Genomic DNA, 18,509 nt, shown 5'->3' with positions numbered 1-18,509 from the left:
CTGGACTGTAAGGTCGCTAAGGGCAGGGAACAAGTCCACTAATTCTTTTGTATTGTACTTTAAGGGCAGGGAACAAGTCCACTAATTCTTTTGTATTGTACTCTCCCAAGTGCTTAGTACAGTACCCCGCGCATAGTAAGCCCTCAGTAAATACCGTTGATTGATTGGGTCGATAGAAAGCAGCACGTAAACTGAAAGTGAGAGGGACTGTCTTGCTCCAAGCTGCATTTTATAAGTGATTGGTTGTGTAGTTGTGCAGTGATGGGATTAACCGTCAGTTGGATTCTTCCTCTTGTCTTCTTGTGGTCCTGTTGGAGGGTAACTGGCCACTGGAGAAGCAGTGTATCCTAGCAGAAGGGGCACAGAACTGGGAGTCGGGAGGCCTGAGTTCGAACTCCGGCTCTGCCACTTGGCTAATAATGATAATAATAATAATAATAATGATGGCATTTATTAAGCGCTTACTATGTGCAAAGCACTGTTCTAAGCGCTGGGGAGGTTACAAGGTGATCAGGTTGTCCCACGAGGGGCTCACAGTCTTAATCCCCATTTTACAGATGAGGTAACTGAGGCCCAGAGAAGCAAAGTGACTTGCCCAAGCTCACACAGCTGACAACTGGCGGAGCCGGGATTTGAACTCATGACCTCTGACTGCAAAGTCCGTGCTCTTTCCACCGAGCCACGCCGCTACTGTGACTTGACTTCTCTGAGTCTGTTTCCTCATCTGTCAAATAGGAATTAATCAGTGATATTGAGTGCTTCTTGTGTGCAGAGCACTGTACTGCTTGAGAAGATAAATAATAAAAATGGCGGTGTTTGTTAAGCGCTATGTGCCAGGCACTGTACTAAGCGCAGGGGTGAATACAAGCAAATCAGGTTGATCACGATCCCTATCCCTCACGGGGCTCGCGGTCTTAATCCCCATTTTACAGGTGAGGTAACCAAGAAACAGAGAAGTGAAATGACTTGCCCAAGGACACACAGCAGACAGTGGCACAACGCACAATCTAGTAACATTTTTAGACAGGATTCCTGTCTCCAGTCTAGTCGGGGAGACAGGCATTAAAATAAATTACAGATGGAAATGGCAGAGTGTAAGATTATGTACGTAAATGTGCTGATGGCGGGGTGAATATCAAGATCTTAAAGGGTAAAGATCTAAGGGCAGAAGTGATGCAGAAGGGGGAGGGAGTAGGGGAAGTGGGGGCTTAATTGGGGAAGTCCTCATGGAGGAGATGTGATTTTAATAAGGCTTTGAAGTTGGGGAAAGTGAGGGCCATATATGAAAGGGAAGGGAGTTTTGTTTTTTTTGTTTTTAATGGTGTTTAAGTACCTACTATGTGCCAGGCTCTATAGTAATAATAATAATAGTAATTGCATTATGTGCTACCAAGCGCTTAGTACAGTGCTCTGCACACAGTAAGCGCTCAATAAGTATGATTGAATGAACTATGTGTCAAACACTGTACTGAGCACTGAGGTAGATTCAAGCTAATCAGGGTGGACACAGTCCATGGGGCTCAACCTTAAACCCCATTTTACAGGGCCTCTATTTCCAAGCAAGGAAGACAAAGTGAAGTGGGTTTTAAGAAAAATGTAGATTTCCGGCATACTGTAATTCAGTAGAGCATTCAGGTTCTGACTTCCCTTCCCTTCCCCACAGCACCTGTATATATGTATATATGTTTGTATGTATTTATTACTCTATTTTACTTGTACATATCTAGTCTATTTTATTTTATTAGTATGTTTGGTTTTGTTCTCTGTCTCCCCCTTCTAGACTGTGAGCCCACTGTTGGGTAGGGACCGTCTCTATATGTTGCCAACTTGTACTTTCCAAGCGCTTAGTACAGTGCTCTGCACACAGTAAGCGCTCAATAAATATGATTGATTGATTGATTCTGACCTATGGTAGGTACAGTGTTCCTGATGTCCAGGGCCCTGCCCCTGCCTGCAGCGAAGCTCCAGCGTGATGCTGGAAGCAGCACTTAGTGCAGTGCTCTGCACACAGTAAGCGCTCAATAAATACGATTGAATGAATGAATGGGGTAGTGGATAGAGCACGGGCTTGGGAGTCGGAAGGTCATGGGTTCTAATTCCGGCTCCGCCACTTGTCTGCTGTGACCTTGGGTAAGTCAGTTAGTTTCTCTGGGCCTCAGTTCCCTAATCTATAAAATGGGGATTAAGACTGTGAGCCCCACCTGGGACAACCTGATTACCTTGTATCTACCCCAGCGCTTAGAATAGTGCTTGGCACATAGTAAGCGCTTAACAAATACTGTAATTATTATTAATCCATGGGCCTCCGAGCCCTGGGGAAGGTTGAGATGGAGGAGAGTGGTCCTAATTGCCCCTTGCTCTTCCTGGCGTTAGTTGGAGCTTGCAGCAGCTTTGGGGAGTTCTTAAGGACCCCCATCCTCCCTACCTCGACTTCCCCAAGCCTTGTTCCTCCAGCCTCCTCCTTCCATATTGTAACCGACCCAGGAGCCAGGGCCCAGATACTTAACTGAATTATACAGTAGGGTGAGAATCGCCCTGTTTTCCTAAAATCACTGATTTTATTTCGTCCTTCTTGCCCGGAAACAGAAGCCCCGACCGGCAGCCAACATGCAAAAACTTTGCAGGGAAAGGATTGGCTGGAAAATTCCTGTAGCCGAATCTTTCTGGGGGCGGTGGTTTTAACCCCTTAGTGCCTCGCTAAATCTGCAGCCTCTCCAAGGGGCCCTGGCAACTGGCAGCTGCACCTTCCCCTACAGGCCACCAGAGGGCGCTGCTGCCCCCTAGCTGCACCCTCCCCGGCCGGCCACTAGAGGGGGCTGCTGCTCCCTAGCTGCACTCTCCCCGGCCGGCCACTAGAGGGGGCTGTTGCTCCCTAACTGTACCCTCCCCGGCCAGCCACTGGAGGGGGCCGCTGTTTCTTAGCTGCACCCTCTCCGGCCGGCCACTAGAGGGGGCTGCTGCTCCCTCGCTGCACCCTCCCCGAACGGCCACTAGGGGGGGCTGCTGCTCCCTAGCTGCACCCTCCCCAGCCGGTCACTAGAGGGAGCTGTTGCTCCCTAACTGCACCCTCCCCGACCGGCCACTAGAGGGGGCTGCTGCTCCCTAGCTGCACCCTCCCCAGCCGGCCACTAGAGGGAGCTGCCGCTCCCTAGCTGCACCCTCCCCGACGGGCCACTAGAGGGGGCTGCTGCTCCCTAGCTGCACCCTCCCCGACCGGCCACTAGAGGGGGCCGCTGCTCCACCTGACCCGCGCTTTTGGCTCCCTGTAAACGATTTATTTTCAATCAATCAATCAATCGTATTTATTGAGCGCTTACTGTGTGCAGAGCACTGTCCTAAGCGCTTGGGAAGTACAAGTTGGCAACATGTAGAGACAGTCCCTACCCAACAGTGGGCTCACAGTCTAGAAGGGGGAGACAGAGAACAAAACCAAACATATTAACAAAATAAAATAAATAGAATAGATATGTACAAGTAAAATAAATAGAGTAATAAATATGTACAAACATATGTACATATAAGGTCCTATAAACATATAAGGTCAACAGGTTGTCCCACGTGGGGTTCACAGTCTTAATCCAGCGCTCAGAACAGTGCTTTTCCCCTCCTGTACAGAGTTGTAGCCTGCAACTGCCCTGCCTCTCCTCCTCACAGAGGTTGACTTTGGGGACTCCAGGGGCAGGAAACACACTAACGACTTCTATTTACCTTGTATCTACCCCAGCGCTTAGAACAGTGCTTGGCAGATCATAAGCGCTTAACAAATACTGACATTATTATTATTATTATTACCGAACTAGCCCAGCATCCAACAGTAACACAATAATTGTGGTATTTGTTAAGCATGTACTAAGGGAGTTGGCAATGCCAGTTGCTGTGACGTGACCCTGGGCAAGTCATTTAAGTACAGTGCCCTGCACACAGTAAGCGCTCAATTAATACGATTGAATTTAACTTATCTGTGCCTCAGTTTCCTCAGCTGTAAAATGGGGATTCAATATCAATTCTCCCTCCTGTTTAGACTGATTAACCGTGTGTGTTACTTGATTAACTTGTATCTATCCCAGCATATAGAACAGTGCTTGACACTTAGTAGGAGCTTGACCAATGCCATAACAAAGATAAAGCAAGCAAGCAAAAAATAATAAAATCCGGAATCCCTGGCTACTGACAGATGGCTCTGGGTCTGGCACAGTGGCAGACCAGGTTAGGGTAAGGAGCTGGAGTGGGACTTTTAGACTGTGAGCCCAATGTTGGGTAGGGACTGTCTCTATATGTTGCCAATTTGTACTTCCCAAGCGCTTAGTACAGTGCTCTGCACATAGTAAGCACTCAATAAATATGATTGATTGATTGAATGAATGGGAATTAATTTGGAGCTCCACTTTCCCTAATAATGTTTGTGGTGTTTGTTAGGCGCTTACTATGTGCCAAGCACTATTCTAAGCACTGGGGTGGATACAAGATCAATCAATCGTATTTATTGAGCGCTCACTGTGTGCAGAGCACTGTACAAGATAATCAGGTTGGACCAAGTTATTGTCCCACATTAAGATTCACCATCTCAATCACCGTTTTACAGATGAGGGAACTGAGGCCCAGAGAAGCACGGTGATTTGCCCCAAGTCACACAGCAGACAAGTAGCGAAGCGGGGATCAGAGTCCGTGACCTTCGGACTTGCAGGCCCAAGCTCTAACCTCTAGACTATAATGGTTCCCCTAGAGTGAGCTGAACCACTGCCGGGCTACAGGGCTCTCCCCCATGGACAAACAGGGCCATCCAATCAATCAATCAATCAATCAGTGGCATACTTGTATTGCTGTCTGTCTCCCCCCCACTCTGGACTGTGAGCTCGTTGTGAGCAGGGAATGTCAGTTTCATTGTATTGTACTTTCCCAATCCGCGTAGTAGAGTGCTCCGCACACAGTGCGCCATAAATACGATTGATTGAATGAAAGAATGAATTTATAGAGCAGTAACGGTGCAGCGGAGCATGACTAACTGCTTGGGAGAGTACAAGGCAATAGAACCGGTAGTCTCAGTCCCTGGCTACAAAATGGGGAGGCAGACATTGACACAAATACAGATGAGGAAATGGCAGAGTGCGAGGATATAAACCTAGGTGTCGTGGGGCTGAAGGTGGGGTGAATAGAAAATGCTTACAGGGTGACGCAGGAGTAGGGAAAATGAGGACTTAGGGAAGGCCTCTGGGAAGAGACGGGACTTTAATAAGGCATTAAAGACAGGCAGTATGTCATATATGAAGGGAGAGGGAAAACATGGGCAATGGGTTGGTGGCAGTTAAATGCTTGGAACAGCTGGTGTGGTCCATGGATGAATTTAACCACCCACCCCCACCCTTCCCCAAGTCAGTAAAGTTCCTGGCTGTAACAGAGGTTCAGTAAAGTCCCCACACACCCGCTGTCCATGGAGAAGGGTAGGGGGACAGGAGTTGGTCCAGGGTCTCCCAGGCCCACCCAAGGTGACGGGGAGAGGCACCTCAAGAGAGCTCAGGAAGGGAAACAGAATGTTTTTGAAGCCGAGCATTTGTGATTGAAGTTGTTCCAACGCTTTGGCCCGTGGGTTTTTATTTTGTGAATTTCCTGGGAATGGGAAGGGAAAGCAGGTGGGACCCGTACCGGTGTATCCTCTCATCTTCCTCCCCTCCCTCCACATCTACCATGGCATCGGTGCGGACGGCAAGCGGGTTCGGCCAGGACGGGGGCAGTGGTGTAGGATGACATGCTGCTGCCCTCACCCAGCCACCCCGCAAACCTCCCAACACCCGATCGACTTAAAAGGCGTCAGTTTTTATTGAAGTATTCCTGCAGTACAATAAATACGGTAGGACACTGTATTATGCAAAGCGTTCAACAGGGAGTGGGACTCTTGCCAAGAAAGCACAGGTTGACTGAAAGCACTGTAAGAGAAAGTGATGTGATCCTCTTGAGGTCACAGCCCATTTTGAAGCAGACGGGGTGACGGCTAAGGAGCCACCAGTCACCCAGTTAGTTACTTGACCCAGTGACCCACATCTCTGGAGACTCGGCTTTTCTGTGAAAATGACAGATACTGGTGTGTCTGACTATGGGCCTCTGGGATTTTAAGACTATATCTGAACAGTCAGTAGTAAAGCACAGGAAATCACAGTAGTGCGGCTGTCGTAAAAATCGAGCGTTTCTGAGCGACCTAAAAAAGATTAAAGTGTTTGCTAGCCAATGCGTATGAAATACTACTTGCACCTACAGAGAAGCGGCTCAACTTTGAACCACTTAGGTGGATGTCGATAATGCAAATTTGCTGTCTCGAGAAGGCCAAAGAGAGTGGATTGGAATCCACTTTGAGGCAAAAGCACATTTTTGACCCAGATTTCTCCCCTGTCAACTCTAACCCTGCTAGGTAGCCCGCAGTTATAAAAATTGAGCTTTGGGTGTGGCTTTGGCTCACAAGAGTGTTAGTGGCAGTCAGCACACTAAGATATTGTCTCACCTTCCTGCTTCGCTCCACTGAGGACTTAGGAAGACCTCCACTTTGAAGCAGCTGGTTGACCTTTGGCTGGGTTCTTGAAAACCCGTTTTAAGCTATATTGGTATAAATGAAAATGAAGTTTGATGATAGCCTTAGAACGGTTTAATGGAACTGCCCCTCCCCACCCCAAGCTTTGGCCTGGATTGGCCTTTGAGCACTAGATAGGGAATGGGGTTGGCTCTGGGGGCTTCAAGGCAAATGGCCATTTTGTCTCTAGTCCTCTGCCACACTTCCACCATCTTTCTAAGTACTCTGTTTTCACATAATTTTTTTTAAGAAAGTGTAAGTTGGTTTACAACTACCAAACTTTTAGAAAAAGCACTCGCAGAACATGTATCCCCAGAGACACGTTCTGCGAGTGCTTTTTCTAAAAGTCGCTGGAACCTGTCGGGTACTCTGATTTAAAGACCTGTTTATTTGCCAAGTAAGTTTGGCATCTTTTGTATTTTGGGGCGTTAACAGTCAGTTGTGAGTTTAATGTTCAGGAATCACCTCCCCTCCCCTCCCAACCTTGAACTGATGTTCTGCTAAGGAGAGGGGAGAACAAAGGGGAGGAGGAGACACGGGGATTTGGGGGAAAGGTTTGAGCTATTTCTTTTTCCAAGGGGCTTCTGCGTCTAGTCCTTCTTGTGGTCTCGTTCTCGGGCCGCCACGAAGTTGAGCAGATCGATGGCCGTGACGACGCCAAATACCATCTGCCTCTTGTTGGACCCGTTGTTGCCGTGGTCTGGGAGAAGGCAAGGGAGGGTGGAGAAAAAAAAAAAAAGGTATCATTTGTGTCTCTTGAGACCTTACGGTACCAATCACCAAACTCATGAAAAACCATGAAAAGTGACTGAGGAAACTAAGCTGGAATTCCATGGCTCTTGCTTAGCCATTCCATCTATAAATGCCATTATTATTATTTATTATTATCTTGAGCACTAGGTGATGCTGGGGGGAAGGAAGAGGGGTGCCTGTTGTCAACAAGTCCCCCAGGCCCCTGAACCCTGCCCCCCAGCAAAGAACATGACCTGGGCTGCAGGGGCTTAAACACCCTTTCCTTTAGAATTCATTCAATCGTATTTATTGAGCGCTTACTGTGTGCAGAGCACTGCACTAAGCGCTTGGGAAGAACAAGTTGGCCACATAGTCTACCAGCATACAAAGCCTTCCTTAAATAGGATTCCTGGGAAATCTTAGTGAGGGTCCCTACCCCCATGTGAGTTGTGATAACTGTGCCCTAAAGAATGCTCGGTCTATGGATCAATCAATCATATTTATTGAGCGCTTACTGTGTGCAGAGCACTGTACTAAGCGCTTGGGAAGTACAAGTTGGCAACATATAAGATGCTGTTTGTCTGAGAAGCAGCATGGCCCAGTTATCTAATCCCAGCTCTGCCACTTATCTGCCTGTGACCTTGGGTGACTCACTCCACTTCTCTGTGCCTCAGTTCCCTCATCTAAAAAATGGGGGTTCAGACCGTGAGCCCCATGTGGGAGCAGGTTGATTCCAGAAGCAGGATGACGGTTTGGTGCCCGTCCAGAGGCTGCTCACTTGGTTTATAATTGGGAGAGGCACTGCCCTCATCACCACAAGCAGTTAGGCTGTGGAAAAGAGACTGTCTCTATATGTTGCCAACTTGTACTTCCCAAGCGCTTAGTACAGTGCTCTGCACACAGTAAGCGCTCAATCAATACGATTGATGATGATGATGAAGTCCTGAGCTCTTGAGCCTTTTGGAAGGGGTCAGGCTGGGTCTTGGAGGGGAAAGAAGAGAGCCTTCTAATCAAGGTGGGGAAGCTGTGTGGGCGAGTGGAAGGAGCATGGACATGACTGGGAATCCAGGGCTCTAAACCGGGCTTCCCCCGCTTACCTGCTGGGTGGCCCCGACCAAGTGACTTGACTTCTCTATTATTCAAGTTTCCTCATCCGCAAAAGGTGATTAAATACCTGTTCTGCCTCCCTCTTCAACTGTGAGCCAAGGTGGCACAAGGGACTATGTCTGACCTGATTTCTAGTGTGATCTACTGTGGCGCTTGGTTCAGTGCTTGGTCCATAATAAGTACCGGTTATTATCAAGGGGAAGGGGAAGACAAGATGCAGATGTATGTTAAGTGTGAGGGGGGGGGAGGGAGGATCCCCCCCACTCCTCCCACTTCATTGTATTGAGTCGCAAAATGCTGACCTGAACTGCTTAACCCTGGCCTCCCCCCACCCCATCCTTCATTTCCATTTCCCACTGCAAAAGAAGTTAAATTCTGCATTTGATTGGTAGCTCAAAAGGAAAAGCAAGATTTCCCCCTTTGGTGATAACTAGCAATAATGAGATATACGCTTGCGCTCTCTCTCTCTCTCTCTCTCTCACACACACGGACACGCACACCGGCACAGGCAATGCAGCGCCCAGCGGCCGCCGGTACATACCTGTAGTGCCCCCCACCATTGCTGGCAAGGCCTGGTTCTGTGCTGTAGAGCCAAGTGCAAGGGTTAGAACAGAAGCTTCTTTACAGGGTAGTGGGGTGGGGGTGGAGGGGGTCCTCCATTTCCTACTCCCTTTTCAGCGGCCCCTTGAGCAGCTTCTCACCCACCCTTGAACAGTGGGGTTCAAGGAGGAGCCCAGAGGCAAACGCCAGACAAAGGGCGAAGACGGGGGCAGCCGCAGTCGGGTGCCACAGCCACTTTCTACTGCTTCCACCTCAGCAGGTTGAAAGGCCCAAATGGCAAGAGACCGAGGAGCACCACTGCTTCCTGCTCTCCCTCTCCCCTAAACCCAGGATTGCCTCCAGGTTTTTGGCCTCAGCGATTTCAGAAATCCTACTTTAGTTTGACCAGGCACAGACTGACGTATGGTATCTCCCATTCAGCGGACACCACGGACCGATCGATTGATCTCCCCCAAGCTTCCTGAGCAAGGTCCAGCCCCCGACACCAAGAACCCCAGCAGCAGCCCGGCAGTGTCAGGGGGTTTGGTCAGAGTAACTAATCTGCGGCTCCGTCCGACGGTCTTTCCTTCCGCCTTCCTGAGTCCCCTCTCTGCCTGGGGCTCCTTGGGGATGGAGTTCTTTTGGGGGAGCGGGCACTGACCCCACACAACTCATTATTACAGAGTCCAGCACCCAGCACTTGGCCTCCTCCAAACCACTAGGCTGGGGCTTGGCAAGATGTGTCCGCTGTGTTGGTGAGGTCACATGGAAAATGTCAAAAACTTTCCACTGACCTGGCTTGACCCTTGGACTTCACCATCCCCTGACCTGGGTTCCCTGGGACTAGAAAAAGAGGAAGAGGCCGCCCCAAATCCCAAGGTCTGGTTTCTAACCCTGGCTCTACCCGCTTGCCAGTTTGGGGGACTTACTTAAAATGGAGATTAAAAGCTGGTTCTTCCTCCCCCTCAGGCTGTGAGCTCCCTGTGGGACACGGACTGTGCCTGCCTGACGTGGACTGTATTCTATTTACCACAGTGCTTAGCCTGTAGGAAGTGCTTAATACCAAGGCAGTTACTGTTAAGGTGGCAGTTAACAGTGGGGAGCTGTGATGGGTGGGAGCAGCCTTCTGCCCCTCTGTGCCAAGAAAACTTTAGAAGGGTGGGAACAAGAGTTCTTCTCATTTCTCATTAGAGATAAAACTGAAATCTACCCCGCTTTTCCCACTCAGCTTTTCCCACAACCGTATTCCCGTTGGTATACAGTTTGGGGAGAGAAAAAGAGGTGGATCTTTTCCTATGCTGTTAGAATGAGGGCCCTTGGCCAGGGGAACAGAGCTCCGTCCTCATGGAGAGAAGCAGCGTGGCTCAGTGGGAGCCAGAGGTCATGGGTTCAAGTCCTGGCTCCGCCAATTTGTCAGCTGTGTGACTTTGGCAAGTTACTTCTCTGTGCCTCAGTTACCTCATCTGTAAAATGGGGATTAAGACTGTGAGCCCCACGTGGGCCAACCTGATCACCTTGTATCCTTCCCAGCGCTTAGAAAAGAGCTTTGCACATAGTAAGCACTTAACAAATGCCATTATATTATTATTATTGTTATTATTAAGGTCCCAGGCCCCCTTCAGACTCAAACACCAGACGTGCCCCGCAATTCTGCTTCAATCCCGGCAGTCCTTGAACTCGGGGCAGTGGATACCTCTCAGTCCCAGCTGGTTGGCCTCACATCCCATCTGACCCTTGCAAGGACATGGATGCCCAGCTCTGTGCTCAAGGGTCTCAGCCGGACACCACACGGGCTTTCCTGGTTGCCCTGGCCGAGGCCACACTACCAGCCCAGTCTCCTTCACATTCAGTCAATGGTATTTACCGTGCACTTACTGTGTGCAGAGTACCGTACTAAGCACTGGAGAGAGTACTTTATAATACAGTTGTTAGTTACATGCCCTGCCTACAATAAGCATGCAGCCTAAAAGGAGAGATCAGATGTTAATAGAAACAAGTTTATGGAAATGTACCTAAGTGCTGTGGAGCCGAGGGTGGAGTGGCTATCAAGTCCTTAAATGGTACAGGTCCAAGTGCAAGAGTGACACACGAGGGAGAGGGAGTTGAGGAAGAGGGCTTAGTTGGGGAGAGCCTCTTGGAGTGGCTCTCAAGTCCTTAAATGGTACAGGTCCAAGTGCAAGAGTGACACACGAGGGAGAGGGAGTTGAGGAAGAGGGCTTAGTTGGGGAGAGCCTCTTGGAGATGTGATTTTAATAATGCTTGAAGGTGGGGAGGAGTGGTTTAGCCAATATGGAGGGGGAGATAAGGCGCCATATGGCCCCCCACGGAAGCAAGGAGTTAGGAACTACAGCCAGGATCTACAGACGGGAAGCTGGTTTTCCCACAGGTCTCAGGAATGAAGGGAAGAAAGAAATCCAGGAGTACTCCATGACCTCTCCTAGAAGTTTGCCTATACAATGCTTGCTTTCTTCTGAGGGGGCAGAGGGATCTGTCCAGCCACTTTCAAGCTAGGTGAGGAAGCCCCCCCGGTTGCCCTTGCCAGGCTGAGGGAGCGTCCGCCCAGCACCGTACTTACACTGGATCTGCTCGTGCACCACGAGGGCAAAGTGGTCGATCTCCAGGATGTGAGAGAGCTTGCCCAGGGTGTCCGTCAGCCGAATCTGAAAGGCAAGGCCAGGGGTCCAGCGTCAACGTCAGTATGTCACAACTAAGCAGAAGGCGCTGGTCCTGGGACTAGGCCCGCAGTGGTTTGGGGAAAACCAGGACCTGAGCCTAGGGCTTCCAAACCCCCGTCCCCCACAGCCCAGCACACCCTCCTCAATACTTCCGTGGGCACAGGGAGCTACACGTGGGGCAGTCAAGTTCCTTGGGTAACTGAAATGGGAAGTAGGTAGAAACATGGATAGGAGGTAAAAGCAAGCAGTTTTTATTCTCGTTCTAAAAACCTGCACGTTTCCTCCTTCCATTTGTGTGTCTGTGGCCTCTGAGGCTAAATTGAAGAGGGGGAGAATCCAGACTCGTCCCAGACCCTCCAACAAAGGGCAGAGAGAGAGAGAGACTTGAGTTTTCCTGGGCTCCAGAGACATCTGGAAAGGGAGCCTGTGGTGGAAGAAGCCGCTGCCAGAGAGGTGTCAAGGAATTCAGCTCCGAGGAGAAAAACTCCAGGTCTGACCCAAGGAGCTTGGCTGGTAGCCCAGGAAGGAATGGGGAATCAGTTCCTCCCTAGGCCAGACAGGACTCCCTCCCAGTATCCTCCGGAGGAGGTGTTCTGTCGGGAAACAATGACTTGAAGCACCCCAGAAGAACACTTCTTCCAGGATGTAAGAACTTTAAGTTTGATTTCCCATCTAGACTGCATATCGTACTCTCCTGAGTGCCTAGTACTGCTCTGCACACAGAGACCACTTCCATATGACTGACCAATGAATCAATGGTGTTTGAGGGCTTACTGTGTGCTGAGCACTGTAGTAAACCCTTAGAAAAGTACGATACAATGGAGTTGACTGCATGCAATCCTTGCCCACAAAGAACTTACAGTCTGAACTGAGGGGGGGAAGAAGAGAGGGGCAAAAAGGCTAAGGATGGCAGAAAGGAGTTCCACTCTAATTAGGGGCTCTTGTTAATTTATTGAGTCATTTCCTCACTTGAAGGAAATTAAAATCGAGATTGTTCAACCCTATCCCCTACCTTGAAGGTTGCAGTGCAAACTAAAGGTCTGGGGTGTCCTTGATCTGTGAACTTGGAACAAACAAGATCAACACCCACCAACTCCAGGGTTTCCTGTGGCAGCCTTTGTTCCCCCGAACGGAACATGTGCCCAAGTATGTGCAGGGAGAGGGTGGGGGGGCAGTGGAGAGGAAGCAGGAAGCGAGCATGGTCTGTTGATTTCTGGGGTTAAAAGAACAGGGGTTGCACTTTCTGTTTCACGGGCTTTCCTGAATCGGCCTCACCTCTGGTGGAGGTGCTGAGAAGCAGGGAAGTGGCAAGAACAAGTAGGAAGGAGACGGAGGGTCTGGATAACAGAACAACTAAATACAGGTTAGGGCCACTTTGGCATCTGTAATAGCCTGGGGACGCACCCATTTCATTGGCCAACTTGCCCCACTGGACATAAGGCCCGACATTACATCCAATCAACCTCTGCAGGTGAGTGGGGTCCCCCTCCCCGCTTCTTTATTTAGAAACTAACCAGTGTGACGCCTAGTGCTGTCCCCTCCCGAGCCGCAGCCACCACCACCGCCCCGGCCTTGCAGCTTTGGTTGGAAGGGAGCGGGGTGTTGGGGTCAAGCTGAAAGCAACAACTGTCATTTGGGAGAGCTTAAAAATTAAGACTACTGGGGTATGGGGGCCCAGGGGGAAGGAAGGCTGCTAACTGGGGAGAGAAGGGAAGAACGCTAACATTATTACTTCCTGCTAGGGTCTGGCCCTCCAGTTACTGCTAGTTCTGGAATGGAACTGAACTGACGGTATGCGTGTTTCTGGGAACGACTTACCTCGTGGTGCGGCAATTCACAACGACTATGAGGGACCGGACCTCATAGCGAGGGGCGGGGGAGGCCTGCACTGAAAGAATCTTCATAGACTTACCTCTCTTCACCTCAACTTGACCGGCTCCAAAATTGCCACCCAGGTTCAACCCGCTTTTCCCCAGTTCATGGCAACAGTGTGCTTCCCTTACAGGGGGGCTGAAGCCATGCCAAGCAAGGCTTGAGCCAGCTGTGCAAGCCTCACAATTTCCCTGCTGCTGGCCCCACCGAACCCCTGGCATGCCCATGCAACTCTGAAATGAGAATGTCTTTGTGCCCATGTGGGCGGAGGAAGCTCTCCCACCTCCTGCAATCAGGTGCCCCGCCTGTTCCAGGCCCAGTCGCCAGTAGTCAGGACAGGACAACGGGGATGCCACAGATCCAACTTGCTTAATTTGCATCTACCCCACTGCTTAGAACAGTGCTTGGCACATAGTAAACGCTTAAGTACCACAATTATTAACAACCAAGGCCTTGAATTTGGTGTGAATGAAGCCCGTGGTCCAGGCTGCAGCAGACGAGGACACTAACAGTTCAGACTTCCAGTTGCTTTGGGACAGAGGATGACACCTACCAGGGAGGGCCAAAATGACTGAGCAATGGTAACCTTAAAGCATGTCATTGGTGTAACCAGCAGGAAACTTGGAAAGCTCCTCGAGAATCCGTGCCCCAGCCCCTTTCTCTCAATCCCTTTCCAGATGTGAATGAAGCTTCATGCCAGAGAGTTGAAAGAGGTGGAAGTTTGACTGAAGAGCTGGAGAAAGACACTGGCTGTGTCTCCCCGCCGCCGCTCAGGAGGTAAGGCCCATAACCAAATCAAAGCCATTCAACTACTCACTCTTCGAAGATTCATTCTCTGGAAAGAGTAGAGTCATAGTCTCTGAGCAGGATTTTCTTACCACCTGGCTAATCAGCAGTCTTAAATGTTAAATAAGAACTAATGGTAAGTAGTAATTTCAGGAATGATCCCAAATCATCAGTGTGAAATAATGTTAAGAAATTTAGGAGGACAGGTTGATCCAAAATTTAATCACAATTAAAAAACCCAAAGAGCCCCCGTGGCTTTAATTAGGCCAATTTCTGTGTGGAAAAATACTCATTCTCAGGGCCAAACAAGGAAGTTGCTGCAATGCTTTAAGATTTCACAAGCATGTATTTACTAGAGCATATAGCAGAGGTTAAACATTAATTGGAATTGACACGACAGATCTATATATGCCCCAGTGAAACCTCTTGGCTTTCGCCCACAGATAAATCGTTTGAGTTGGAAAACGCTTTCTGGAAATAGCTATCGATCGGTTTGGTTAGCCTGTTGGTGTGATGCAGTTAGGCCCAATGCAGATCAAGGAGCTAGAAGTGAGAGGCGGGCCGCTATGGCCCTCAAGCAGGCAGTCACGGCAGGATGGCCAGGTGGTAAGAAAAGGGCTGTGTCTGTGCGGATGCCGTCTCTAGCACCGGTGGAGCTCTGTGCCCTGGCGGGGATTGGGCAGCCATCGGCCCCATCTGATTTGAAATGGTTCAGGACGAGATGTGGTGGGCATCTCTGCGGCTGCACAGCTACCTTGGCCAAGCGAGCCGCGTGAATAGTCCAGATCTGTAGCATCTCTCCCCTCTTCCCCTGACAGGCGAGCATCAACCGAATCAACCTGGCCCCCGCTAGCAGCGAGCGTCCACCTGGGCTAGGCCAGACGGATCCAGCAGCAGAAGAACCAGAACTATAATAAACAGCACCACCAACTAGTGCGAGAAGAAGAAGTGGCCCAGGGCCAAACAGCTCAACTACCCACCGGAATAAGGGCGTCACTTGAAATATCACTTGGTGTCTAAGAGGGAATAGAGATTTAAAACTTCTGGATTAGCCTTACCGGAAAGAAACTTTTGCCCTTTGACTACACTGTCAGCTTTAAAAACAAGAGAAGAGAGCATCATCAACAAACAGTCAGGGGGAGTGAAAAGGGTGATGGTGTCCCGGGAAGCGGATTGATCATTGATCCAGGGTCAGACCCTTGGGGAGCTATGAAGCAGCAGCCTCGGGGGTGAGGTGGGCAGCCTTCCCTCCAAGGACAGCTGTGAATTGGACTCTTTTTTTCTCATTCCCTTTGGGTGTCGGGGGGCCGCTCGGGCCCCCAGGGTTCCCTTCTCTCCAGGGACAGCTGGGTTGCCCCTGCACTTCGGCGGCAGGGTAAGGTTCCACATACTTCACCACCATCCACACACAGCTGTGTTCACCCCAGGGAACAGGTTATTTACCTTTTGAAACTGCTTGTAGATGACTTTCCTGACTTGGTCTGAAGGACGAACCTTGCCAGCGAGTAAGGAGGAAAGCATGTTGGCCAGAGTGACCATGCCCAGTATCACCCTGGAAAGAAGAGGCAGAGGACACCGGCACGTAAGCGACTGGCGAGCAGAGATGTCTTATTTTATATTGTGACTGTGGGAGCTAAAAGGAAATTGCAATTTTAGGGGAGGGGAGTGAAGGCTTGGGGAGGCGGGGCAGCCTCTCAGAGCTAAGTAGCCAGATAGCTGCCATGTTGGTCTTTTCAGCCTGATGGAAAACTTTCAGGCCTCGTCAGAGATGTGGAATGAACACATCTAACCTAAAAAACTGGAGGGCCACTAAATAAAAACAATAATTGTAGTATTTAAGTATTTAGTATGTGCCAAACACTGTACACAAAGCATTGGGGCAGACACAAGTTAACCAAGTCAATGGAGTGTGCCTATAACCTAAAGGAATTACTTTGTCTTTGTCCAGATGATCCGTTAAGAGAGTGGGATAGCAACTTAGTCTCCAATCTGATTATACTGGATCTTCCCCAGTGCTTGACACGTAAGTACTAACTATCAGAAGAGCTCGTTTCAAGATACTCAGATAATTCAATTTTTACTTTCAATAATTCAAGTTTTACTTCAATAAGCACTGGGGCAGATACAAGGTAGGGCGTTCAGACACAGTCCTTATCCCACACAGGACTCACAATCTGTCTCACCCCCAGTTTACAGATGAGGAAACTGAAGCCAAGCAAGGTTAAGAGGCTGCCCAAAATCTCACAGGAGGGCCAGTGGGGGTGCTGAGACTTGAACTCAGGTTTCCTGATTCCGAGATCTATTCTCTTCTTAACCACAGTCACCCTGAAAGCTAACCAGTTCTTATTGTTTTAATTTCCAATAGTTTCCTTGGAGCCTGCAGGATGGGTGAGACTTCATCTAGCCGTGCCTATCAATCTCTCCCAACAATTATGTGTGACTCTATGGTGGGTTTTAATCGCACAACAGAAATTCTACCCCATGTCTGGGATGAAAATGCAGTATTTTCTTTCTTTCTCTACTCCGTCCCTTTTACTTTCTTCCTATAATTTATCCCATCACTTCTCACTCCTCTATGGAGAAGCAGCGTGACTCTGGGGAAAGAGCATGGGCTTTGGAGTCAGAGGTCATGGGTTCAAATGCCGGCTCAGCCAACTGTCAGCTGTGAGACTTTGGGCAAGTCGCTTAACCTCTCTGTGCCTCGGTGACCTCACCTGTAAAATGGGGATTAAAACTGTGAGCCCCCCGTGGGACAACCTGATCACCTTGTAACCTCCCCAGGGCTTAGAACGGTGCTTTGCACATAGTAAGCGCTTAACAAATACCATCATTATTATTCACCCTGTTTTACTCTTCTTTTAGCCCTGTTTGCTCTCATAAACCCACAGTACGCTCTCGTCCCTCTGCTCTCTCACGTTCCTCATTCCCCTACCACTTTTCTTCTGCTTCCCTGACCTCGCAATTGATAGGCAGTCCCTGTTCTTGGCTCAGTGTCCCTCTCCTGTTTCTAGGGATGACGACACGGGCAGTAAGTATCCTTTACCACAGCAGCTGGTGGGAGAGCCTGGGCCAGCCAAGGCCCAACAGCGAGCGAGAGGAAGGAAGCACACATCTATCGCTTTCGTGTGTGCTGTCACAGCCGTGTCTGCACAGATGCCCACAACACCGAAGACCACGACAGGCCATCAGAAGCAGTGAGTCCTGCCCGTTTCTCTTGGGGGTAGGGGGGGAGGCAGGGGCTGCTCACGGACACCTTTTGTGGGCAGCAAGGGCAGACGCCCACCCCCACAGTACCAGCAGCAGCACCTACCCAGACTCGTCCACCACAGGGACCTGGTCGAAGCCCTTTTCACGGAGGATCTCGATCGTGCGTTCGCAGGTGACGGCCGGCAGGACCGTCAGAGGAGCCGAGAGGCTTAGTTCCTGGACCTTCAGGTGCCACCACCTGAAAGGGGGAAAAACATTGCATGGATGACAGACAGCAGGAAGGAAAAAGACCCAGTTTACCGCTGCCAGGGGAACTGTTACTTCCAGCCGATATACAGGATGGGTTTTCAGGATTACAAGAGCCTGGCCCGGGTTTCTAGCATTTTAAATATATGAAATCCCCACACACCACTGAAAAATTGTTCTCCCTTACATCCATTTTGACAATGAAAATGGTTAAGCTGATTTAAGCACATTCATTTGCCAAGTGGCCTTTTCACTACTGTCAATAGAACTGGCACTACTCTGGAATGTGTTTTCTGGAAAAATAATCTCTTTTTCCCCTTCTCTCACTCTGAAAGGAGCCTGCTGTTTCCTGGGATAGTGGGCACCCCTGGTCACTTTTGGCTCATTCATTATGCTGATGTCATCGTTCTTTTTGCTTAGCTACACAAAAAGCCCTCTCCTCAGAACCAAGATTAGGCAATTGCGTTTACTGATGCTCCTGAGAAAACCGGACTGTCTTTCCTTGACTAGGTTTGAAAACATAACAACGCTCATTTGTGCCATTTACTGTCTTTGTAATCATCAGAAAGGAGTAGCAATACCCCAAAAGCTACCTCCCATTCAGAAAGTACTGTATATGAATCTTAAAAAAGATTCACTCACACACACACGCAATACACCTGAAAACTTTGAAAATCAAGCCCGGTTTTAAGTAATTACCCCTTGGGTTTAAAAACAAATACACAAAAAACCCTCCCCAAATTCAACATGTTAATTAGAAGTTAGGAAAGAATTCCTTGGCATAGCAG

General features: G+C 49.4%; 1 protein-coding gene across 5 annotated transcripts in view; it reads right to left on the bottom strand.

Moving 5' to 3' along the window:
* Nucleotides 1–5,790: 5,790 nt before the first annotated feature.
* CBS (cystathionine beta-synthase) overlaps nucleotides 5,791–18,509 on the bottom strand; it is a 39,182-nt gene continuing 26,463 nt past the window's right edge. For 3 of the 5 annotated variants that reach the window (XM_038759992.1, XM_038759994.1, XM_038759993.1), the window contains exons 13-18: nucleotides 17,579–17,713; nucleotides 15,712–15,820; nucleotides 15,249–15,284; nucleotides 11,511–11,595; nucleotides 8,937–8,978; nucleotides 5,791–7,256 (exon numbers count right to left, since the gene is read on the bottom strand). In XM_038759992.1, coding sequence (XP_038615920.1) covers nucleotides 7,147–7,256; nucleotides 8,937–8,978; nucleotides 11,511–11,595; nucleotides 15,249–15,284; nucleotides 15,712–15,820; nucleotides 17,579–17,713 — 517 coding nt within the window. In that variant the 3' untranslated portion in view covers nucleotides 5,791–7,146. The remainder of the gene's footprint in view (nucleotides 7,257–8,936; nucleotides 8,979–11,510; nucleotides 11,596–15,248; nucleotides 15,285–15,711; nucleotides 15,821–17,578; nucleotides 17,714–18,509) is intronic. The other 2 variants (XM_038759995.1, XM_038759996.1) reach the window with 2 other exon arrangements.

This window comes from Tachyglossus aculeatus, chromosome 18 (genome assembly GCF_015852505.1).
Source record: "Tachyglossus aculeatus isolate mTacAcu1 chromosome 18, mTacAcu1.pri, whole genome shotgun sequence".
NCBI lineage: Eukaryota > Metazoa > Chordata > Mammalia > Monotremata > Tachyglossidae > Tachyglossus > Tachyglossus aculeatus.
This window is presented reverse-complemented; position numbering and strand designations above follow the sequence as displayed.